A 26,099-nucleotide genomic window follows, 5' to 3' on the forward strand; every position below is an offset into this window, starting at 1 on the left:
GGGCCGCGCCGGAGATGCCCAGCTCGGAGAGGGTAGAGGAGATCTGATGGTTCACAGTATCAAAGGCAGCCGATAGTCTAGAAGGATGAGAGCAGAGGAGAGAGAGTTAGCTTTAGCAGTGCGGAGCGCCTCCGTGACACAGAAAGAGCAGTCTCAGTTGAATGACTAGTCTTGAAACCTGACTGATTTGGATCAAGACGGTCATTCTTAGAGAGATAGCAGGAGAGCTGGCAAGGACGGCACGTTCAAGAGTTTTGGAGAGAAAAGAAAGAAGGGATACTGGTCTGTAGTTGTTACATCGGAGGGATCGAGTGTAGGTTTTTCAAAGGGGGCAACTCTCGCTCTCTTGAAGACGGAAGGGACGTAGCCAGCGGTCAAGGATGAGTTGATGAGCGAGGTGAGGTAAGGGAGAAGGCTCCGGAAATGGTCTGGAGAAGAGAGGAGGGGATAGGGTCAAGCGGCAGTTTTTGGCGGCCGGCCTCTACAAGACGCGAGATTTCATCTGGGAGAGAGGGGAGAAAGAGGTCAAAGCACAGGGTAGGGCAGTGTGAGCAGAACCAGCGGTTCGTTTGACTTAGACAACGAGGATCGATGTCGTCGACCTTCTTTCAAAATGGTTGACGAAGTCATCAGCAGAGAGGGAGGAGGGAGGAGGGGGAGGAGGATTCAGGAGGGAGGAGAAGAAGTGGCAAAGAGCTTCCTAGGGTTGAGGCAGATGCTTGGAATTTAGAGTGGTAGAAATTGGCTTTAGCAGCAGAGACAGAAGAGGAGAATGTAGAGAGGAGGGAGTGAAAGGATGCCAGGTCCGCAGGGAGGCGAGTTTCCTCCATTTCGCTCGCTGCCCGGACCCTGTTCTGTGAGCTCGCATAAGTCGTCGAGCCACGGAGGGAGGAGACCGAGCCGGCCTGGAGGATAGGGACATAGAGAGTCAAAGGATGCAGAAAGGAGGAGAGGAGGGTTGAGGAGGCAGAATCAGGAGATAGGTTGGAGAAGGTTTGAGCAGAGGAAGAGATGATAGGATGGAAGAGAGAGAGTAGCGGGGAGAGAGAGCGAAGGTTGGGACGGCGCGATACCATCCGAGTAGGGCATGTGGGAAGTGTTGGATGAGAGCGAGAGGGAAAAGGATACAAGGTAGTGGTCGGAGACTTGGAGGGGAGTTGCAATGAGATTAGTGGAAGACACATCTAGTAAAGATGAGGTCAAGCGTATTGCTGCCTTGTGAGTAGGGGGAAGGTGAAGGGTAGGTCAAAAGAGGAGAGAGTGGAAAGAAGGAGGCAGAGAGGAATGAGTCAAAGGTAGACGTGGGGAGGTTAAAGTCACCCAGAACTGTGAGAGGTGAGCCATCCTCAGGAAAGGAACTTATCAGGGCGTCAAGCTCATTGATGAACTCTCCAAGGGAACCTGGAGGGCGATAAATGTAAAAGTATAACTTTAAACCGTCCCCTCGCCCCAACACGGGCGCGAACCAGGGACCCTCTGCACACATCAACAACGGTCGCCCACGAAGCATCGTTACCCATCGCTCCACAAAGGCCACGGCTTTAGCTGATTGGTTCGGACACAAGAAGGCATGGGCCATCTTAGTAAAATGATCAGTGACGACCAGAACATCCAAGGACTTGTTGTTGGAGTCTTCAGCAGACCAGAAGTCCACACACACCAACTCGAGGGGCTCAGTCGTGACGACGTTCTCCAGTGGAGCTCTGGCCTCTGGCTCGGGGGCCTTACTGAACACACACCTCTTGCAGGTCTTGACATACTCTCTCACATCCGACTCCAGACCATGCCAGAAGAACCTCTGTCTCGTCAAGTACAACGTCCGCTGTTGCCCCTGATGACCGGCTTCATCGTGGACACCCTTCAAAACTGTCGCCCTCATTGAGGTGGGTACTACATACTGGTACGTCTTCCTCTTTGACAGCAAACTTTTGGTAACGCGATATAGTACACCCATTTTCAGAGTGAGCTTCTCCCAGGTCTTCAGAATCCGYAGAGCCTCGATTGGTTCATGGCCACGTTCCCTCCTAGAAGGTCTACGGCCCCTGTCCACGTAGAATACAACTCTGGCGAGTGCATCATCCTGGCGCTGCTTCTTCTTCTCTGCAGATCCTCTCAAGCTCTGTCAGGTTTGAAGGGGAGTGTCGCTGCACAGCTATTTTCAGGTCTATCCAAAGATATTAGATCGGGTTGAAGTCGGGCTCTGGCTGGGCCACTCAAGGATATTCAGAGACTTGTCCCAATGCCACTCCTGCGTTGTCTTTGTGTGCTTAGGGTCGTTGTTCTGTTGGAAGGTGGATCTCTGTACTCTGCTTCGTTCATCTTTCCCTGAATCCTGACTAGTCTCCCAGTCCCTGCCGCTGAAAAACATCCCCACCGCATGATGCTGCCACCACCATGCTTCACCGTAGGAATGGTTCCAGGTTTCCTCCAGACGTGACACTTGGCATTCAGCCAAAGACTTCAATCTTGGTTTCATTAAACCGGAGAATCATTTTTCTCATGGTCTGAGAGTCCTTTAGGTATCATGACACTAGGCAAGACCCAAATGCAGACACAGGAATCAGATGGTTGGAGTTTAAGATGTTTAATAAATCCAAAGGGAATAGGCAAGAGAATAGTCGTGGACAGGCAACAGATCATAACCAGATCAGAGTCCAGGAGGTACAGAGTGGCAGGCAGGCTCGATGTCAGGGTAGGCAGAATGGTCAGGCAGGCGGGTACAGAGTCCAGAACAGGCAAGGGTCAAAACCGGGAAGACTAGAAAAAGGAGAAAAGGAAAACAGGAAAAAACACTGGTAGGCTTGGACATACAAGATGAACTGGCACAGAGAGACAGGAAACACAGGGATAAATACACTGGGGGAAACAAGTGATACCTGGAGGGGGTGGAGACAATAACGAGGACAGGTGAAAGAGATCAAGGTGTGACATTAGGTGCCTTTTGGCAAACTCCAAACGGGCTGTCATCTGCCTTTTACTGAAGAGTGGCCACTTTACCATAAAGGCCTGATTGATGGAGTGCTGCAGAGATGGTTCCTCCACAGAGGAATTCTGGAGCTCTGTCAAAGTGACCATCAGGTTCTTGGTCACCTCCCTGACCAAGGCCTTTCTCCCCCGATTACTCAGTTTGGCCCGGCGGCCAGCTCTAGGAAGAGTCTTGGTGGTTCCAAACTTCTTCCATTTAAGAATGATGGAGTGTTCTTGGGGACCTTCAATGCTGCAGACATTTTTTGGTACCCTTCCCCAGATCTGTGCCTCAACACAATACTGTCTCGGAGCTCAACGGACAGTTCCTTCAACCTCATGGCTTGGTTTTTGCTCTGACATGAACTGTCAACTGTGGGACCTTATATAGACAGGTGTGTGCCTTTCCAAATCATATCCAATCAATTGAATTTACCACAGGTGGACTCCAACCAAGTTGTAGAAACATCTCAAGGATCATCATTGGAAACAGGATGCACCTGAGCTTAATCTGGAGTCTCATAGCAAAGGGTCTAAATACTTATGTAAATAAGGTATTTATGTTTGGTTTTTTGATGTGCTAAAATTTCAAAAAAATCTGTTTTGTTTTCGCTTTGTCATTATGGGGTATTGTGTGTAGATTGATGAGGATTTTTTTTTTAAATCCATTTTAGAATAAGGCTGTAACGTAACAAAATGTTGAAAAAGTCAAGGAGTCTGAATACTTTCCAAATGCACTGTAGATGCCAGGATAAACTTGGGGCTGGACCAGGGGCATTTCAGCATGTCTATATAACCTATGCCAAACAAGGCACTTGCATACACTATGGCAGTGGTTCCCAAACTATTTATAGTCCCGTACCCCTTCAAACATTCAACCTCCAGCTGCGTACACCCTCTAGCACCAGGGTCAGCGCACTCTCAAATGTTGTTTTTTGCCATCATTGTAAGCCTGCCACACACACACTATACGATACATTTATTAAACATAAGAATGAGTGTGAGTTTTTGTCATAGGACCAGGGCACAAATAATAATATAATAATAATCTATAATTTTGCTCTTTATTTAGCCATCTTACATATAAAACCTTATTTGTTCATCAAATATTGTGAATAACTCACCACAGGTTAATAAGAAGGGTGTACTTGAAAGGATGCACATAACTCTGGAATGTTGGATTGTATTGGAGAGAGTCTCAGTCTTAAATCATTTTCCACACACAGTCTGTGCCTGTATTTAGTTTTCATGCTAGTGAAGGCCGAGAATCCACTCTCACATAGATACGTGGTTGCAAAGGGCATCAGTGTCTTAACAGCGGGATTTGCCAAGGCAAGAAACTCTGAGCACAGCCTATCCAGAAATCTGGCAGTGGCTTCTAAATAACATTTTCAGGGCCTCCCGAGTGGCGCAGTGGTCTAAGGCACTGCATCGCAGTGCTAGCTGTGCCACTAGAGATTCTGGGTTCGAGTCCAGGCTCTGTCGCAGCCGGCCGCGACAGGGAGGCCTATGGGGCGGTGCACAATTGGTCAGCGTTGTCCAGGTTAGGGGGGAGGGTTTGGCCGGCAGGGATAACCTTGTCTCATCGCGCACTAGCGACTCCTGTGGCGGGCCGGGCGCAGTGCACTCTGACACAGTCGCCAGGTGTACGGTGTTTCCTCCGACACATTGGTGCGGCTGGCTTCCGGGTTGGACAGGCATTGTGTCAAGAAGCAGTGCGGCTTGGTTGGGTTGTGTTTCGGAGGACACACGGCTCTCGACCTTCGCCTCTCCCGAGTCCGTAACTACTACCAATTGGATACCACGAAAAAGGGGTGAAAAAATAAAACATGTTTTTATTTTTTTATTCACAGAACCGCTTGTTGCAATTTCGATGAGGCTCTCTTGTTCAGATATCGGCAAGTGGACTGGAGGCAGGGCATGAAAGGGATAACGAATCCAGTTGTTTGTGTCATCCGTTTCGGGAAAGTACCTGCATAATTGCACACCCAAATGCTTCACTATATCACATTTGACATCGGCCGTAAGCTTGAGTTCATTTGCACACAAAGAATCATACAATGATGGAATGACCTGTGTGTTGTTAATGCAGACAGAGAAGAGCAACTTCTTAATCATAGCCTCAATTTTGTCCCGCACATTGAATATAGTTGCAGAGAGTCCCTGTAATCCTAGATTCAGATCATTCAGGCGAGAAAAAACATCACCCAGATAGGCCAGTCTTGTGAGAAACTCGTCATCATGCAAGCGGTCAGACAAGTGAAAATTAATTAATAAAAAAAAAAACTGTCTATACTTTGACCCTTGATAACCAGCGCACTTCTGTTTGTTGTAAAAGCGTTACATGGTCACAGCCCATATCATTGCATAATGCAGAAAATACACGAGAGTTCAGGGACCTTGCTTTAACAAAGTTAACAATTTTCACTGTAGTGTCCAAAACATATTTCAAGCTGTCAGCCATTTCCTTGGCAGCAAGAGCCTATGGGTGGATGCTGCAGTGTACCCAAGTGGCGTCGGGAGCAACTGCTTGCATGCGCATTCCCACTCCACTATGTCTCCCTGTCATGGTTTTTGCGCCATCAGTACAGATACCAACACATCTTGACCACCAAAGTCCATTTGATGTCACAAAGCTGTCCAGTACTTTAAAAATATATTCTCATGTTGTCCTGGTTTCCAGTGGTTTGCAGAAGAGGATGTCTTCCTTAATTGACCCCCCGTAAACGTAACGGACATATACCAGGAGCTGTGCCAGGCCCGCCACGTCTGTTGACTCATCCAGCTGTAACGCATATAATTCACTGGCTTGTATGCAAAGCAGTAATTGTTTCAAAACATCTCCTGCCATGTCACTGATGCGTCATGAAACAATGTTGTTTGATGAAGGCAATGTCTGCTCAAGAGTTAAGGTTTCCCGCGAGAGAGTAACGGTTAATGTGACTGGATGTTAATTATTTGACTAGGCTACCTGTATTTGACATTGTATTGTTATTTCGCTGAACACTAGATGGTTTGATTTTATTTTTGGCAGTGAAACGAGGCTACTCAGGCGAGAAAGAAAACTCACCCAAATGTATAGCCCTTTGGGAAATATGAATGTACTGTTTGAAAATTTGAAGAATAAAAAAAGGGCATTTTAATTTTTTTAAACGTGAATCACATTTTTATTTGGCATACCCCCGACGGCATTGCACGTACCCCTGGGGGTATGCGTACCCCGGTTTGGGAATACCTGCACTATGGTAATAGACAGGTCACAGGGTCAATAACATGACATCACTACTCACATCAATGGACTTTATGTCACATTGTAATGGCAGGCCTGTTTTTGTCTCAACATTTATGCACAGAAAATGTAAGATTGTAGTCCTTCATTTTATTTATTTTTATTTAACTTGTATTTAATGAGGCAAGTCCAGATGGCTCTACTATTATTTTGTTCATTTTTAATGTATGAATAACTTTTGGAATAATGTATTCTTTGTCTCCATACACATTACATTGTAGGCATACGCTAGGCCTACTACTCTACAATTGTTTAGTTTTAGTTGTGGATTGTTTTCCAGCATTAGGCTAGATATAATAATTGATGGTAATGTCAATGAGAATCCCAGGGAACCCATCAACCTCCAGCTTCCCTGAGTCTATCCCAATCAAACACTCCTACATTCATTGGGAGACTGTCAGCTGTTCATTCATAAAAACGACCAGGCATCCATGAACCGCTTCAGTGCACAAGAAGTAAACATATCAATATTTCCAAAGCAATTACTTTCATTTTTTACAACAGTAAGAATACTGATAGTGTCTCAGCATTTTGCATTAAATGGCTTTTTTCTTGACTTTTGATAAAAGATGACTTTATACAGTGCCTTCAGAAAGTACTCACACCCTTTGACTTTTTCAAAATGTTGTTGTGTTACAGCCTAAATTTTAAAAGGGATTACATTTAGATTTTTTTGTCACAACAATAACCCATAACGTCAAAGTGGAATTACAGTACAAGTCAAGTTTGGACACACCTACTCATTACATTTTTCTTTGTTTATACTATTTTCTACATTGTAGAATAATAGTGAAGACATCAAAACCATGAAATAACACATATGGAATCATGTAGTAACCAAAACAGTGTTAAACATATCGAAATATATTTGAGATTCTTCAAAGTAGCCACCCTTTGCCTTGATGACAGCTTTGCACACTCTTGGCATTCTCTCAACCAGCTTCATGAGGAATGCTTTTCCAACAGTCTTAAAGGAGTTCCCACATATGCTGAGCACTTGTTGGATGCTTTTCCTTCACTCTGCGGTCTGACTCATCCCAAACCATCTCAATTGGGTTGAGGTCAGGTGATTGTGGAGGCCAGGTCATCTGATGCAGCACTCCATCACTCTCATTCTTGATCAAATAGCCCTTACACAACCTGGAAGTGTGTTTTGAGTCATTGTCCTGTTGCAAAACAAATGATAGTCCCACTAAGCGCAAACCAGATGGGATGGCGTATCGCTGCAGAATGCTGTGGTAGCCATGCTGGTTAAGTGTGCCTTGAATTCTAAATAAATCACAGACAGTGTCACCAGCAAAGCACCTTCACACCATCACACCTCCTCCTCCATGCTTCACGTCGGGAACCACACATGCAGAGATCATCCGTTCACCTACACTGTGTCTCACAAAGACAAGGCGGTTGAAACCAAAAACCTAGAATTTGGACTCATCAGACCAAAGGACAGATTTCCACCGGTCTAATGTCCATTGCTCGTGTTTCTTGGTCCAAGCAAGTCTCTTCTTATTAATGGTGTCCTTTAGTAGTGATTTCTTTGTAGCAATTCGACCATGAAGGCCTGATTCACGCAGTCTCCTCTGAACAGATGATGTGTCTATTATTTGAACTCTGTGAAGCATTTATTTGGGCTGCAATCTGAGGTACAGTTAACTCTAATGAACTTATCCTCTGCAGCAGAGGTAACTCTGGGTCTTCCTTTCCTGTGGTGGTCCTCATGAGAGCCAGTTTCATCATAGCGCTTGATGGTTTTTGATTGACTGACCTTCATGTCTTAAAGTAATGATGGACTCTCATTTCTCTTTGCTTATTTGAGCTGTTTTTCCATAATATGGACTTGGTCTTCTTTATACCACCACTACCTTGTGACAACACAACGGATTGGCGGAAAAAGCATTAAGATGGAAAGAAATTCCACAAATTAACTTTTAACAAGGCACACCTGCTAATTGAAATGCATTCCATGTGACTACCTCATGAAGCAGGTTGAGAGAATGCCACGCGTGTGCAAAGCTGTCATCAAGGCAAAAGGTGGCTATTTTGAAGAATCTGAAATATATTTCGATATGTTTAACACTGTTTTGGTTACTACATGATCGCATATGTGTTATTTCATAGTTTTGATGTCTTCACTATTATTCTACAATGTTTGAATAAGTAGGTGTGTCCACATTTTTGACTGGTACTGTGTCGTTTTTAAAATTTGTACAAATATAATAAAAAAGAAAAGCTGAAATGTCTTGAACCCCTTTGTTATGGCAAGCCTAAATAAGTTCAGGAGTAAACATATGCTTAGTAAGTCACATAATAAATTACATGGACTCACTGTGTGCAATAATAGATTATTTAACATTATTTCTGAATGAGTACCTCGTCTCTGTACCCCACACATTCAATTAATTATCTATAAGGTCCTTCAGTAGAGCAGTGAATTTTACACACAGATTCAACCACAAAGAACAGGGAGGTTTTCCAATGTCTCGCTAAGAAGGGCAACTATTGGAAGATGGGATTTTTTTCTTCCTAAAAGCAGACATTGAATATCCCTTTGAGCATGGTGAAGTTATGAATTACACTTTGGATGGTGTATCAATACACCCAGTCACTACAAAGATGAAGGCGTCTTTCCTAACTCACTGAGTACCACTATTCATATTTTCAAGCATGGTGGTGGTTGCATCATGTTATTTTTTATTTTTATTTTTATTTTTTTTTACCTTTATTTTACTAGGCAAGTCAGTTAAGAACAAATTCTTATTTTCAATGACGGCCTAGGAACAGTGGGTTAACTGCCTGTTCAGGGGCAGAACGACAGATTTGTACCTTGTCAGCTCGGGGATTCGATCTCACAACCTTTCGGTTACTAGTCCAACGCTCTAACCACTAGGCTACGCTGCCGCCCCATGGGTATGCTTGTCATCGGCAAGGACTAGGGAGTTTTTGGGGGATTAAAATATATGTAATAAAGCTTAGCACAGGCAAAATCCTATAGGAAAACCAGGTTCAGTCTGACACTGGGAGACAAATTCTTCTTTCAGCAGGACAAAAACCTAAAACACAAGGCCAAATATACACTGGAGTTGCTTACCAAGACAACATTGAATGTTCCTGAGTGGCTTAGTTACAGTTTTGACTTAAATCGTCTTGAAAATCTATGGCAAGACTTGAAAATGACTGTCTAGCAAAGATAAACAACCATCTAAACAGATCTTGAAGAATGAAAAAAAAAATATATGCTAATATTGTACAACCCAGGTGTGCAAAGCTCTTAGAGACCCAGAAAGACTCACAGCTGTAATCATTGCCTAAAGAGACTCTAACATGTATTGACTCAGGGGGTTGAATACTTATGTAATCAAGATACAGTATATGACGTTTTCATTTTTCATGAATTTTTTACATACTTTAGATTTTTTTTTCTACTTTGACATTAGAGTATTTTGTGTAGATCATTGACAAAAAAATGACAATGAAATCCATTTTAATCCCACCTTGTAACACAACAAAATGTGTAAAAAGTCCAGGGGTGTGAATACCTTCTGAAGGCACTGTAGATCTATGATTCCCTTTGGCAGCTAATTGTATTCATAAAATGTGTATTATGTACATTAAAATGTGAGTAAGTGATTTGGTTGGTTCCTCTCTGCATTCCCTCTCTGAGCTTGGAGCCCACCTCTCTTTCATCAAATTGACATGACCTATCGCTGTTGACATCCATAAAGTGTTGCGCTGTGGGCTACGAGGTCTCCCCCACCCGTCCAATATAAATACAGGGATAGCACTTGCCAAGGCACACAACTTCTGCCCTTTTCCACTTGAAACAGATCTCTACCCGGCGTTACAGGGATCTAATATCCTCCGTCGCAATGAAAGTAAGTTGCCTATTAGGGAGGTATATTTTGATCTTTGCGTTCTCACGAATGGAGATGCGCATGGCGCACACAAATTATTACGTTCTTGTCATTTATTTTGAACGCATATTTGTTTCACATTGTCCGCCTGTTCATACAGCATAACTCTACTTTTACATGTTTCAGGGTGTGAGGACTATTACAGCTTATGCACTTGCGCTTTTACTTCTGGCAACGCTCGTCTCCCATTCGTGGAGTGCACCGAAGGGCAGTTTCCAGAGGAGAAATTGGTCGCCTCAGGCAATGCTGTACCTCAAGGGCACCCGTATGTCTACTACCTATTTTAGCCTAACCATACTTTGCATTCCCTTGACATACCTTTTAAATGTATTTCTGCATGTATGTCCTCCACAGAGAATAATTGGAAATAATATGCATTTATTAGCTGTTATTATGGCACAACAATAATGATATTTAATGTAAAGAGATTAACATTATCATTTCAATCTGAAGTTGTCCTATTATTTACTCATTATGTATGTTTATTTATGAATGCAACTAAAGTATATTGTATTTCATAACTGTGTGTGACTGTGTGTATGTTGCTATTACAGAGGGACGGCGGTTTATCAGCGAGGACCGAAAAGAAGGAGACGTATATGACACATTACATTTAGGTAAATACAATACGCTTGTATTTGGCAGTATGCACATATTCTTCTTTTGTGTGGCTCTTCTACTGTATGGCTCTGTAAAGTAGTGCACTGTATGGGGAATAAGAGGATTTGAGATTTTACCATCATCTTTTACTTTGACCTATCATTCCTCTGCATGACATCCTTTTTTCAGAGACTCGCAGTCAAAACACAGAGAAACTCCGTGTGAACCAGGCAGCCACAGTCCTGCTCAACTTCCTGCAGCAAGCCAAGGAGGACAGTGAGTTGGCTCATATTGGAAACTACAGTAATGGTTAAGGATACATCCAAGCTAGCTAGGAAAACCACCTCAATAGGCGCTAATTCAGGCATCGACTTCCCCCAACTACATCCAAGCTAGAGGTTTGAAATGGCCATAAAGGTAATTGCACTGTTAACTTTTTTTTGTTTCAGGAGAAGAAAATCTTGAACAACTGTACTTTCAAGACTTGCCGGCATGGAAAAGAGAGTACTTCTGATGTGTTTTATAATGTATTTATTATTGTTGATAACATTCTAATCTATTGTATCTGTTGATCTCTTGTTGGATGTAGAATATTTAATGCGACGTGAGAAAAACACTGGACTCTAAGTACGGCTGCACTGAAAATGTTTGAATGTATTATTTAATAAAATGTGGAATAAAATTATTTAAAATTCATAGCAACACTTGTCTGGGGGTATCTGATCATGGAAGTAATGTGTTCAGGACTAGGTTTGGCCATCCCAGCCTATAGAGAGAGAGAGACCTCTCAATGCAATTCCTGATATATAACTATTGACTAAACTATTCATGTCTCATATCCTATGGGCATGAGGGGACTTTTAGCATCAAAAGATTAGGCATTTTCTCTTAGAAAATATACATAGATAGTATGTGTAACAGCTACTTGAGACTCAGTGTCCCTACAACAGAGCTAATATTGTACGTTCTGGGCTGGAACAAAAACCTCCACATACTGCAGCTCTCAAAGACCAGGGTTGGCCATCCCAGGCAAGTAGCGAGAGATCTTTCAGTTGGCAGACTCTCCTGGGTGTGTCTTCTTGCCCTCGGGCATGGCACCCAGAGTGAATGGGGCTTTGATGTTCTGCCTGTCCCTCTCCGCCTCCTTATCTTCATCATACGGCTCTTCGTCATCATCCTCCTCATCACTGTGGTGGGGGGTGGAGTGCACCGACGCCGAGGGGGAGGGGGGCACAGAGCCGGGGCGGGGGTAACGGAATCCCTCTGTCTGAGGAGAGAGAGAGAGAGAGAGAGAGAGAGAGAGAGAGAGAGAGAGAGAGAGAGGAGAGAGAGAGAGAGAAAAAAAGAAGAGAGAGAAGAGAGAGAAGAGAGAGAGAGAGAGAGAGAGAGAGAGAGAGAGAGAGAGAGAGAGAGAGAGAGAGAGAGAGAGAGAGAGCGAGAGAGAGAGAGAGAGAGAGAGAGAGAGAGAGAGAGAGAGAGAGAGAGAGAGAGAGAGACAAATTATTCACGTCTGTGGAAAACCACAGTGCAACTGTACCTGTACAATACATACAACATACAAACTATGGAACAATGAGCAGAGAGAGAGACAGGGAGAGATTGTTTTACTTAAGAGGACAGTGCTTAGAGAAGTAGTAACAGATTGCACAAATACAAAATCATGTCTTGTCATTTACTAAAATGTTAGGTTGTCAATTAAAGCGAAGGGAATGGATGCTCTGGGTCTCTGATGCATCTATAGTGTCAATCAATAGAGTCAGAGGAAGACAAACTCTCTCCGTATCTCACCTGTGGCGGGCCAGCGGCTCCATCTTGAACTTGTCAGGGAAAGCCCTGCTGAGAGCCAGGCTCCGGGCGTGCATGTAGAACTGCAAACATAAATCAACTGAATCATTGAACCACAAGTAAAACACAACTGAACCAATTCAAATCAACTGAACTAGTCTGAAGATGGAACAATAAAATACTTCGCAGAGGAAAGAAGGGACATTGTTTACATTATTGTTACAAAAATAAATCGTACAAATAACAAAGAATAGCAATGAAGTTAGCACCAAAAGCACGCAATTCAGTGGAATTAGTTTCAGTATGCTGCAATGGTGGTCATAGTATTTTGTTTTCTAAACTTTGTTGCATTGTGAGATTCACTTGCCTTTCAAACCATTAGGTAAACAGGGACATGAACCTATAGTGACTCACCCGTCCCAGGTACCTCCAGTCCAGCAGGTCCGACAGTCTCTCTGTGCGGTTCCTCTGGATSATGCGCTGTCGTCTGGACTGCTGGCAGAACCCGAACATGAACTGGGTCAGCTGGTTACACGAGTCATCTGCCGAGCGGAACCGCCGGTCCACTATGTAGATCCCTGAGAGGAGCGGGACAGGAACAGACCACTGAGGCGCAGGAATAAAGCATTCCATTCTAATGTAAACAGAGTATTTATTCTATTCTAAACTGCTGACTGATAGTAAGTAGGGGCTTGAATTTCACTGATAAAAAGAGTTCTTCTGGTTTTGGGGCACTCCCGAAATATATCAGACCTCTTCCATAAGAGGTCAATCAAACTATGCACTGATTTGGTGATGAAAGTGAAGAGGTCTATATGCACGTACATACCGTATGCCGTGGGGTCTGACACATGTTCCTCCATGAAGCAGCCGAAGCCAGACAGGTTGGTGGTCACACTGGGTATCCCCATCACAGTACACTCACCTGGGGAACAATAACAACATATTAGTGCACCCACACATCATACAACTCTCCGCGCACATGAAGGAATACACAAAAACAACGATACAAACATTAGCCAGAGAAAACCCAAGTGATGGAGTTTATGTTTGCAGGCTTTGTAAGTGGTGACAGGTCACCTGGTGTGTATCCCCAGGGCTCGTAGTAAGAAGGGAAGACCCCCAGGTGACAGCCTCGTACAAACTCCTCATAGTCCATAGGAAGCAGGGGACTGGTGGACGACAGGAACTCTGGGTGGAACACTATCTGAGAGTATCAGGAAACATGTCTGTTAGTACCATTTAGAATAAAATATAGAGATGAGCAGTACGCTGGCTATACTGTATGCTCCAAGGGTCCTCTGTAGCTCAGTTGGTAGAGCATGGTGTTGGCAACACTAGGATAGTGGGTTCAAATCCCAGGACCAACTGTATGTAAAATGTATAGCTGCAAGTTCCTTAGGATAAAAGTGCCTGCTAAATGGCATATACAGTATACTCTAACACAGGGGCTCCCAAACCTTTTTCCTTCATGACCCACCAATTGAGGTTTCTTTTGAGCCACAACCCACCATGAGTGTTGTGCGGTGAAAAAACATACACAGACCAAAAAACAAGTAAAACATATTGTCGTGGCAGCGGAGAGGAAATGTTGCAGTTTCAAAACGAATCTCCTGCAATTTCACACATCCTGATATGGAGCTGAAAGAAAATGTTGCAATTTTAAAGCCAATTTCCTGAAATCCTATACATTTTCCCATGGAGCTTAGAGAACATTTTGCCGTTTTTACGCATTTTGACATGGCTAATGTTGTGTTGTTATGCTCAAACATTATAACAAAATCAATGTGGTCCTGATCGTCTAGCTTTTATTTTGTTGATTGTAAATCCAAAGAAATGATAAACCTATTATAGAAAAAATGTGTAGGTCCGTTATCTTTTCTACCTAATTTCTATTTGGTTTTAGTTTAATGAAAGCGTTTTTTCTATATGGAAAATGTATTTCTAAAAATAAATAAAACAAATGAGGGGGGGGGGGGGGTAATGTCCTTCTGCGACCCACAGTTGTGGATCCACTACTCTAACGGAATAAAGAATACTTTGATAGTACGTACATTAGTAGAGTCTTTATGGGGTCTTTTATATTGTCAATGTCTCGGCTGCCAGGCTTTTCCGGACAATGCTTCAACTGGTTTAACACAATAAACGAGGCAAAACACTATCAAACACGGACATCAAACAAACCTCCTGCATACCTTGACTCGGTCAGTGCGAGCGTTGAAGAGGCCGATGCGTCTCACGTTGGCCAGGATGGGGTCGGAGGTGTCATCCAGCATGTTGTGAGTGGTCACTGGAGGAAGGGTGTGTCTCTGCAGAGAGGGAGACAGACAGAGTACAGTGTGCGTGTGTGTGTGTGTGTGTGTCTGTGTACGTGAGTGCATGTGCACGTGTTGTGACAGCGTCATCGTTGTGCACGTGCCTTGAGCAGTAAACATGGCGCGTATCAACATCTATAAGTCACTGATCCATGACTAATCACCTTTACGGGTAGACATTAGGAATATGGATCTGAAGGAGAATATCTAACCATTTGGCCTAATGATGTTTAATGATTCTCGTCTCCTGGGATTACCCTTGAAAAGAAACACAAGCCTTTCTCTCAGAATATATTAACTTGCATGTCAAAGAGTTGCTGAATAGACAGTAATGCTCAAAACATGTCACACGAAAACAGGCTGCTGCATCAGCTCTGAAGCGTAAGAACTTACCAGACACGCAAAGACATTTGTCACCCTAACCACTGTGTCAATGCAGCAAAAGTGGACACAGACAAGTCATTCTGTACTGGTACATCTAACACAAATGAGACTCGGGGTCAATAGAAACGGCAGTGAGAGTAACAACGGCCACAACCTGTCCACCCATCAAACACCCGGGTCGTAATTTCACGCCTACACACAAGTGACATGAATAAATCTAAGTGACAACACCATTTTCACTGGCACTTTGCTATTAAATACGGCAACAACACCCAATCTATTGACCCATGGCCTGCTGTCATGGAGGTTCAATGTTTCACGCTGGGCTGTATAATGGCAGGGACCATTCATTCATGATTTTAGCACCAGGAATCCCCCAGTCCCATTCTGAATTGACCACCTTACAGGGTGACCCTATAGGCCCATTTTACCACGTCAATGTTAAGTTACTCCTTTCATAAAACAGCAGGGTACAATATATAGGGATTCTCTGTACGATACATCACTATATTACCTTGTTGTCCAGTTGTCTCTGTCTTTCTACCACTCTGGTTGTCTCACACCCCAACTCTGTTTTATTTGGTGTTTATCATACAAACGTCTATACGCCGGTCTTTTAATCATAATGTAGACCTGACCCAATCTACAATATGGAGACTGCATTCTCAACAACCTAACAGTTAATGGCTTTATTACTGTGTATAACTTACATCTTACAACAATTATATACACTGCTCAAAAAAATAAAGGGAACACTTAAACAACACAATGTAACTCCAAGTCAATCACACTTCTGTGAAATCAAACTGTCCACTTAGGAAGCAACACTGATTGACAATAAATGTCACATGCTGTTGTGCAAATGGAATAGACAAAAGGTGGAAATTATAGGCAATTAGCAAGACACCCCCAATAAAGGAGTGGTTCTGCAGGTGGTGACCACAGACCACTTCTCAGTTCCTATGCTTCCTGGCTGATGTTTTGGTCACTTTTGAATGCTGTCGGTGCTTTCACTCTAGTGGTAGCATGAGACGGAGTCTACAACCCACACAAGTGGCTCAGGTAGTGCAGCTCATCCAGGATGGCACATCAATGCGAGCTGTGGCAAGAAGGTTTGCTGTGTATGTCAGCGTAGTGTCCAGAGCATGGAGGTGCTACCAGGAGACAGGCCAGTACATCAGGAGACGTGGAGGAGGCCGTAGGAGGGCAACAACCCAGCAGCAGGACCGCTACCTCCGCCTTTGTGCAAGGAGGAGCAGGTGGAGCACTGCCAGAGCCCTGCAAAATGACCTCCAGCAGGCCACAAATGTGCATGTGTCTGCTCAAACGGTCAGAAACAGACTCCATGAGGGTGGTATGAGGGCCCGACGTCCACAGGTGGGGGTTGTGCTTACACCCCAACACCGTGCAGGACGTTTGGCATTTGCCAGAGAACACCAAGATTGGCAAATTCGCCACTGGCGCCCTGTGCTCTTCACAGATGAAAGCAGGTTCACACTGAGCACATGAGCACATGTGACAGACGTGACAGAGTCTGGAGACGCCGTGGAGAACGTTCTGCTGCCTGCAACATCCTCCAGCATGACCGGTTTGGCGGTGGGTCAGTCATGGTGTGGGGTGGCATTTCTTTGGGGGGCCGCACAGCCCTCCATGTGCTTGCCAGAGGTAGCCTGACTGCCATTAGGTACCGAGATGAGATCCTCAGACCCCTTGTGAGACCATATGCTGGTGCGGTTGGCCCTGGGTTCCTCCTAATGCAAGACAATGCTAGACCTCATGTGGCTGGAGTGTGTCAGCAGTTCCTGCAATAGGAAGGCATTGATGCTATGGACTGGCCCGCCCGTTCCCCAGACCTGAATCCAATTGAGCACATCTGGGACATCATGTCTCGCTCCATCCACCAACGCCACGTTGCACCACAGACTGTCCAGGAGTTGGCGGATGCTTTAGTCCAGGTCTGGGAGGAGATCCCTCAGGAGACCATCCGCCACCTCATCAGGAGCATGCCCAGGCGTTGTAGGGAGGTCATACAGGCACGTGGAGGCCACACACACTACTGAGCCTCATTTTGACTTGTTTTAAGGACATTACATCAAAGTTGGATCAGCCTGTATCAGCCTGTAGTGTGTAGTCTGGACTCCAAATCCAGACCTCCATGGGTTGATAAATTTGATTTACATTGATCATTTTTGTGTGATTTTGTTGTCAGCACATTCAACTATGTAAAGAAAAAAGTATTTAATAAGAATATTTCATTCATTCAGATCTAGGATGTGTTATTTTAGTGTTCCCTTTATTTTTTTGAGCAGTGTACTATAACATTTACCGGAGTATATTTCATACATTATCTGTCTCTTCAACTCCTACCTGTGTGGCATAGATGGCTCTCTTCATGATGGTGAAGTCGTCTCTGTCCAGGATGGTGTTCATATCAGGGATGTCTCCTCTGAAGACATCATGAGGTCATCAGCAGGTCAGTAAGGCAACACTCAAGTAATCACATTATAACCCGCATGGACAAGCCCTTCATTAACACGGAAGCTCGTTCCACACTTTGGTAACGTGGAAGACCCAAAGGTCACACACCATCCGCATGAATGAACTAAGTGAAGCCTTAGTTCATTCATAACAAAAGCCTGCTTAAGGATTGCCTGGCTATATGGCAGGGTTGTCAAATGCAGGAGTGTTACACTGATATGACATACAGTACAGGTCTGGTGAATACACTGGTGGAAGAGAGCCGGTATTTTTTATTTACATTTAAATTGACTTACTTTAACAATGCCTCATAAAGCCTCTTGCCAAACTTATCTTTCACAGTGTGAGCAGTGTCCCTGTCCGAGAGAGATACATAGATAATCAGCAAACTGTTTAAGATTTAACATGTTCATGGGAACCATGTGGGCAACACGAGTTCCAAGGCAACATTCTCAGAAGAATAAAAAATTAGAATGTTATTTTCATGAAACGTTTTGGCGCTAACATCGCAGACATTTTGCAGAACTTCATGAGGTGTAGCATTGGGGGTTGTAGAGACGTACCAGAGCTGTTTGCGTACCGCCTGACCCTTCAGCGTCTCCACGTTAAAGTTGTTGGTCTTGGCTGGCATGATGAAGAACACCACCACTGTGACGTCATTCTTATGCACCTGGGAGAGAAGGGGGGAAAAAACTTCAACTGTCGTTTTGCTATGAGAGAGACCAGTACATGTGCAGTATCTTTTAGAGGTCCATACCCTTAGCAGATAGTTGAGTCTGGACAGTGACTCCAGGAAGATGTCAACTCCCTTGTTGGAGAACTCATATCGTCCAGCAATAAAGAAGAAGAGAGTTTTCTCCAGATTGAAGTCCAGATGACTGACAAAAAACAAGGGAAAATAGTTTTATAACGGGCAATAGTAATATAGTTAGCAATATATTGGATAACAAACTTGAAAACATAATAAGGACCTAGGTTTTACCCATAGAAGTGTCCCCTGATGAATTCCTGAATCCGGCCCTTATTAGTGGAATGAAGGTTCTGGAACTCGTGCATGGCTGAGAACTTCTTGATGTTCAATCCGTTTGGAGTCACCACATCTGTACAGTAGACAGAGAGAAACCCAGCTTACTTCCATATCAAATATCCCTGCTCTGTCACTTTTTGTTCAATAGGAGGAAATAGAGTGAAACAGGAGAAAACCTTTTTAAACGTGAAAAGAGCATTCTTATTGGACATAAATTGACATTTTCAGGTAGTACCTCCTCCATTTCAAAAGGTTTTGGTACGGTGAACCGTAATGTACAGGACCCTGGCCCCCTCACCTGGTTTCCTGTGCAGCATGTGGTTAGCCTCTACAGCAGTGATCTGGGATACAGTTGTAAAGACATGGGCACAGTGGACAGCAGCTCTCTCCAGACAGTAGCGATGGTAGATCTGCCTCTCACCAGCCTCCTGGTCTATGTTGAACTGACAGGGGCACATTAGAAATCAACACAATAGTCATTAATAGGTCATTGTTAAGAGATCCCTAGTGTGTAATTATCTATTGTCGTGCACATTCTAAGTAAATATCAGGTGAATAGTGAATGAAACCTGTGAACACAACTTTTTGGGGCTATGGGGTTCATTTCGAGTTTGTTTGGTATCTGTCAATCAAACAGTTTGACAAATGTTTGAAGTAAGATCACCCTTGAGTCTTCTGTCTGCCAGTGATGAGGAGGCTTCCTCTTCCTCTCCATAAGGAGAAGCTGCTGTCAATTACCCTGTCTGCCCAGTGAATGACCTTTAGGTCCACAATGACCTTTTTACACTTAGCCTGAGGGCCAATTACAATACCATACACCAGCGTGAACACAACACAGACCCATAGCTCATTGACACCCACAGGGAAGATACTATGGGAAACTAAACTCAAACTAACTCTAACGATGCTTATTACGTCAACATTGTCAAAGCAGAAAAAGTTTGTGAGGAATTTGAATAACAAAACTTTATTGTGTGTGCGTGTGCGGCCTCTTTACCTTGCCAAGGTTGTTGTAGAAGTCAACATTTCCGGCACAGATGTATCTTCCCAACAGAGTGGCATGGGTTGTGAAAATGGTTGCCAAGGGAATCTTCCGTGAGCGACAGAGAATAAGTCCTGCCCCTACCTGCCACTCATGGAAATGGGCGAGGACATTGGGCGAGTCTCCAAGCTCGTCGGTTAACTAGGAATGAAAGCAATTAATTACTGATAATTAGCTCTGAAATCTCATGTTACCCAAGAGGGTGAATATGTATTGGGTAAAAAGAAGTAGGCTACTTGTATCATTTATTTTCAAAGGTATCTGACATTAAGGTATTCCCATCAAGCATAAACCTCTTTCAGACTATTTTTCAAAGCATCCTTAACAACCTGACAAATTACCTCTTTAAAGAACCAGGCAACCATGGATCCGAAGATGAGTGAGTCGTTGGCCTCTTTGTCATGGGCGGGCATGCCGATACCACAGGTGTCCCACAGATCCCCCTTCCATCGGTCCAGGTTCCAGGCTGCTGACCCCGTGTCAAATAGGATCACATAGGGACTGCCCTCGATCAGCCAGCGCCCAAAGTACACCTAAAACATACAGTATAACCCCAACACAAGGGAAAGATATGTGTGGTTCTAGAAGACAGTACCAATCAACACGAGACCCACAATCACAGTATCAAACACATGGGGCAAAGCTGAAATACTACTAAATAATAGTTTCTGAAGCTGCTGATGTATTTCTTTGTTTCTGATCCTGGAGATGAAGTTTGTCTGCCATCTCGTGGATTCATCGTCTCTATCTAACTCTATTGGCGCAATAGTCTAGGCCTACTTCTGTAGAAGTGCGTGTCTGCCCTCTTCTGGCCAGAAAGTACTACTACAGTACTACTATTATCCACTTGCATGTCACAGCCATAGAATAGAATAGAAAATAATAGAATAGAGTAATTCTGTAGTAGAGTACCAGGCAGCCGTTGTCAATGAGGGCGCTCATTGCTTTCTTGATGGCTGGGTTGGGGGGCTCACACTGCTCCACCTGGGTGTTAAAGTTGTGTTCGTAGTACGGCCCCATCATGAATAAGTTCTCCCCCCATTCATCCACTGTTATCTTGGCCTTGGTCTGGATAACTGTGTAGATCCCACCCACTGGAGGAAATATATATAATATACATGAGATTCAAACGTTCTAACCTGTGACTTGTTATGACAACCATAAGAGGAGGTGTGTCCACATATTAAGATATAATTCTGCATGATATTGTGTGTTTTGCATGATTAATAGTCCAAGATACACTGGAATTAACAAAAACAAAGACCATGATATAAATAGCTTATAAATATAAATAAAAAACTGAAAATTCTGCATAGAAGATAAGCTACAGTTGTCAAATATTTGTGAAGAGGACCCTCAACAATCACAAACCACGGTATTATGTTTGCACACCGTCATACTGTAGGCGTATAAGACATTTCCCTGATGCCAAATACATTTACTCAGGATACCTGATCAACAGTGTTGGGGATGCTACTCTTAAAATATAGTTTACCAAGCTACTAATTGCTTCAATCTGAAAGAAGTTAAGCTAGACTAAAGCTACCCTTAAGAACAATATAGTTTAATTAACTAAATTGACTTTGAAAAAGTATTTCACTACGTCCAAACTGCATCTGAAATGTCATAGACTACAAATTGCAATAACAGATCACTTTGGGGTCATATGTAAACAGAACGTGTAATTTAGGCTACTAAATACAAAAACATTGTTTCAAGTAACAATTAGGCAGGTCTGATGCCGAAAAATGAACTACATTCTTGCCTACCCAAGAAGACACAACCAAGATTGGAATTCAGGTCAACTACCACCAAGCTATTGCAAAATGTAGTTAAATTCAAATCAAATCAAATGTTATTTGTCTCATGCGCCAAATACAAAAGATGTAGATCTAACCCTGAAATGCTTACTTACAAGTACTTAGCCAACAATGCAGTTTTCAGAAAATAGAGATAAGAAAATATTTACTAAATAAAATAAAATAAAAAATATACACTACCGTTCAAAAGTTTGGGGTCACTTAGAAATGTCCTTGTTTTTTCAAGAAAATCAAATTTTTTGTTCATTAAAATAACATCAAATTTATCAGAAATACAGTGTAGACATTGTTCATGTTGTAAATTAGTACTGTAGCTGGAAACGGCTGATTTTTTATGGAATATCTACATAGGGGTACTGTACAGAGGCCCATTATCAGCAACCATCACTCCTGTGTTCCAATGGCACGTTGTGTTAGCTAATCCAAGTTTATCATTATAAAAGACTAATTGATCATTAGAAAACCCTTTTGCAATTATGTTAGCACAGCTGAAAACTGTTGGTCTGATTAAAGAAGCCATAAAACTGGCCTTCTTTAGACTAGTTGAGTATCTGCAGCATCAGTATTTGTCGGTTCGATTACAGGATGGCCAGCAACAAAGAACTTTCTTCTGAAACTTGTCAGTCTATTCTTGTTCTGAGAAATTAAGGCTATTCCATGTGAGAAATTGCCAAGAAACTGAAGATCTCGTACAACGCTGTGTAATACTGGCTTCACAGAACAGTGCAAACTGGCTTTAACCGGAATAGAAAGAGGAGTGGGAGGCCTTGGTGCACAACTGAGAAAAAGGACAAGTACATTAGAGTGTCTAGTTTGAGAAACAGACGCCTCATAAGTCCTCAACTGGCAGCTTCATTAGTACCAGAAAAACACCAGTCTTAACGTCGACAGTGAAGAGGCAACTCCGGGATGCTGGCCTTCTAGGCTGAGTTGCAAAGAAAAAGACATATCTCAGACTGGCCAATAAAAATAAAAGATTAAGATGGGCAAAAGAACACAGACACTGGACAGAGGAACTCTGTAGATATTCCATCTATGTCGATATTCCATTAAAAATCAGCCGTTTCCAGCTACAATAGTCATTTACAACATTAAAAATGTCTACACTGTACTTCTGATTCATTTGATGTTATTTTAATGGACAGAAAATGTGATTTTCTTTCAATACAAGGACATTTCTAAGTGACGCCAAACTTAAAAGTGACACAATAAAATAACAATAATGAAGGGGGTACCGGTACCGAGTCAATGTGCGGGGGTACAAGTTAGTCGAGGTAATTTGTACAGTGACTATGCATAGATAATAAACAGTGAGTAGCAGCAGTGTAAAAACAAAGGGGGGGATCTGGGGACCCATGCCAAATCTTTTCAGTCTCCTGAGGGGGAAAGGGTGTTGTTGTATCCTCTTCATGACTTTCTTGGTGTGTTGGACCATCATAGTTTGTTGGTGATGTGGACACCAAGGAACTTGAAACTACCTGCTCCACTATAACTCTGTCTATGTGAATAGGGGCGTCTTCGGCCCTCCTTTTCCTGTAGTCCATGATCATCTCCTTTGTCTTGCTCACGTTGAAGGAGAGGTTGTTGGCCTGGTACCAAACTGCCAGGTATCTAACCTCCTCCCTATAGGCTGTCTCATCGTTGTCGGGATTCAGGTCTACCACTGTTGTGTCATCAGCAAACTTAATGATGGTGTAGGAGGAGTCGTGCTTGGCCATGCAGTTGTGGGTGAACAGGGAGTACAGGAGGGGATTAAGAACACACCCCTGAGGGGCCCCCATGTTGAGGATCAGCGTGGCAGATGTGTTGTTGCCTACCCTTACCACCTGTGGGCGTCCCGTCAGGAAGTCCAGGATGTGTTTAGTCCCAGGGTCCTTAGCTTGGTGATAAGCTTTGTGGGTTGAACTAGTTGAACTACATATACAGAAGTTCACTACTCCCAACACTGCATAAGTGATAACCTCTGAACTCTTCACATCAACAACAGGATAGACTCAGACAACAGATCCATACGTGTACAGTACACAGAACTTAATCAATCAATCAATCAAATTTATTTATAAAGCCCTTCTTACTTCAGCTGATGTCACAAAGTGCTGTACAGAAACCCAGCCTAAAACCCCAAACAGCAAGCAATGCAGGTGTAGAAGCACGGTGGCTAGGGAAAACTCCCTAGATAGGCCAGAACCTAGGAAGAAACCTAGAGAGGAACCAGGAAGAGCCCTATACTACAAAAAGTACATCATGTTTTTATGATCATTGCGACTCTCATGTCTAGTTCAGTCTATTTTCCAGGAACACACGTTTATTTTGCCAGTAAGGTTAAGGTTTATATAGTATATATAACCATAGTTCATATGGTTCACACATCCTCTTACACAAACAACATTAATACATACTGTATGTATTTGACAGAGATTGTGTATTTATCTTCAATTTAATGTTTAAAGGTTCAGACACTGAGACTCAGTTAATGTTCTCCACACTGTATTTTCACTGTATTTCAATATTTGCTCTTTTGGGGCCAAAGATTCAAAGATAACCTTATTTAGCAGAAAGGAGATGACAGGTGACACTGGCATTAGGCTAAACTGTCACAGCTCCAGAGGAATTTTAAGATGATCCTCTCAATCATGATAGTATCCCATATCTGACCACTCTGGACCAATAGTCCAGGGGTCATGAACTCTGTAAGAGTTGCTCCATATTTGTACTGCAACCCATCTTTACACAAAAGTAGTAACACTGCCTAAAATATATGATGGACTATTACAATTGAAAGGTCATCAATGGCATCTGTAGAGAAAGCATACAACATTGCATCCACTGTCACTATTACATTTACTGAGGAGGGACACAAAACAGTTATACTCCAAGGACCAAGACCATTGGAAGAGACTTCACAGTGAATTGTCTGTCTCCGTGCAAATAATTCTCGGTCAGGTAATACTAACCTTTATTAGTGACCTCCCAGGCTACCTCAAACAGCAGCAGGTCGTCTACAGGTAGATCTTCCTCATCCCACAGAGGCAGACCGCTCAGTGACGTCATGGATAAGGAACGGGTCAGGGGCATGTTGCTGTCAACAAGTAGAGTTTTTGAAGTGAAGAAAAGGTAAGTGCCACTGATGCTCTCTCAGTTTGTTGGTCCTCTCCTCTGTAGGTTCAACTGTAAACTGTCTATCTTCTCACACCAGAATATCCCACTGGAGTTCACATGGACTCAGAAGAGGATACAACACACATCCCATGGTCCCAGTTCGTCACTCTAAGCAGTCCACTGTCCAGCCCGCCTACTTTTTGTGATTGAATCCGACCCTCGTCTTTGAACAGAAAGTCAACATTCCCTGGCTGCATGCACGGGACTGAAGTCCACACACAGACATCAAGAGGAATGTTTTGACAAAGCCAATAGTGAGCCAAAGTGGAGAATATACAGATGTAGGATCTTAATTTGAGCCAGTTTGCTACAGCAGGAAAATAATCCTGCAGCAACAGGAAATATTCATTATTATGTGGATTATAATTAATTGACATTTTTATAGGGGTTGATTTATTTTTCATTACTGGAAATTACAAACTTTTGAAGTCTTTTTAAAACTCAAATACACTACAAGTTTGCATTTCCTGCCGTGCAGGACAATTCTTAGCAACAAAAGAGTGATCGAATGAAGATCATACATAAATTAAAATTAAAATTAAATGTAAATGTAAATTATATATCAAAGTTTTACAGTCATTATTCTGTGGTTTCCCTAGCCTTGAACAGTACACAAAATTCATGATATTAAAAATACTCATTCACATTTGGATATTGTACTTTTTATATCAAAATGTAAATGTTTATTATTTACATCATGAATTTGTCCCGACTATTTATAGGGCTATGGTTTCCTCTTCATTTAGGCGCTGTAGACTATATTAGGCCTACTGGAGTTTTATTATCATGAATATCATATGTCTGCAATTGAGGGACCTCGACATTAATTACAGTAGCCTAAATAATTACACAAATCACACTTTATTTTTGAAACAATAGTTTAAGTTAGGGGGAAAAAACAGTAATTGCGACAACAACAAAACCTAGGTCGCCTATAGTTAATTTCCGCTGATGATGACGCAGCAGGCTGTACGTGACGCAACGTTGCTTGAACTTTGCTCTTCCTCATTCAGTGACAGCCAAATGTCAGGGCTGTTGAGTGTGTATCCACACATTGAAACCTGACCTCGCTCTTAATCCATGTTCAGCCCATGAAGCCTTTTCAAGCGTGTAGTCCTTTTCTCAATGTTGCCTAGCCTATAGGTGGTTTAGCCTATAAGCCTATTGGTGGTATATGGCATCATTTCTCAGCAAATAATCTCGATTCATTCCCAGAAATAGGCCCTATATGTTGTGTTGGCTTTGCAAACACTTGGCACCCCCATTCGTCCTGAATGGGGTTGAATGTTGGTCAAATATAACGCATCTGTCACGTTCCTGACCTG

The 26,099-nt window shown here is 43.0% G+C and overlaps 2 protein-coding genes across 4 annotated transcripts; one reads left to right on the forward strand and one right to left on the reverse strand.

The window, feature by feature from the left end:
* The first annotated feature begins 10,043 nt into the window (after window positions 1–10,043).
* Window positions 10,044–11,367, forward strand: spx (spexin hormone). Of its 3 annotated transcripts, none has more exons than XM_070434742.1 (4): window positions 10,044–10,125; window positions 10,291–10,429; window positions 10,719–10,781; window positions 10,954–11,100. In XM_070434742.1, the coding sequence occupies exons 1-4, from the start codon at window positions 10,120–10,122 to the stop codon at window positions 11,076–11,078; spliced, it is 333 nt and encodes a 110-aa protein (XP_070290843.1). In that variant the 5' UTR covers window positions 10,044–10,119; the 3' UTR covers window positions 11,079–11,100. The 3 variants fall into 3 exon arrangements, with proteins under 3 accessions (XP_070290843.1, XP_023825386.1, XP_070290842.1); XM_023969618.2 differs by lacking the exon at window positions 10,044–10,125 and adding an exon at window positions 11,214–11,367 and having other exon boundaries at window positions 10,282–10,429; window positions 10,954–11,040; XM_070434741.1 differs by lacking the exon at window positions 10,044–10,125 and having other exon boundaries at window positions 10,282–10,429.
* A 445-nt stretch (window positions 11,368–11,812) lies between these two features.
* Window positions 11,813–24,822, reverse strand: gys2 (glycogen synthase 2). Its single transcript, XM_070434696.1, has 16 exons — window positions 24,570–24,822; window positions 20,708–20,889; window positions 20,137–20,328; window positions 19,751–19,936; window positions 19,052–19,196; window positions 18,709–18,826; window positions 18,484–18,604; window positions 18,290–18,396; window positions 18,023–18,082; window positions 17,616–17,694; window positions 14,745–14,858; window positions 13,630–13,756; window positions 13,379–13,474; window positions 12,964–13,127; window positions 12,553–12,632; window positions 11,813–11,951 (listed from the first exon to the last, which is right to left on the reverse strand). The coding sequence occupies exons 1-16, from the start codon at window positions 24,688–24,690 to the stop codon at window positions 11,813–11,815; spliced, it is 2,031 nt and encodes a 676-aa protein (XP_070290797.1). The 5' UTR covers window positions 24,691–24,822.
* Between the last annotated feature and the right edge of the window lie 1,277 nt (window positions 24,823–26,099).

This window comes from Salvelinus sp. IW2-2015, linkage group LG24, assembly GCF_002910315.2.
Source record: "Salvelinus sp. IW2-2015 linkage group LG24, ASM291031v2, whole genome shotgun sequence".
Taxonomy (NCBI): domain Eukaryota; kingdom Metazoa; phylum Chordata; class Actinopteri; order Salmoniformes; family Salmonidae; genus Salvelinus; species Salvelinus sp. IW2-2015.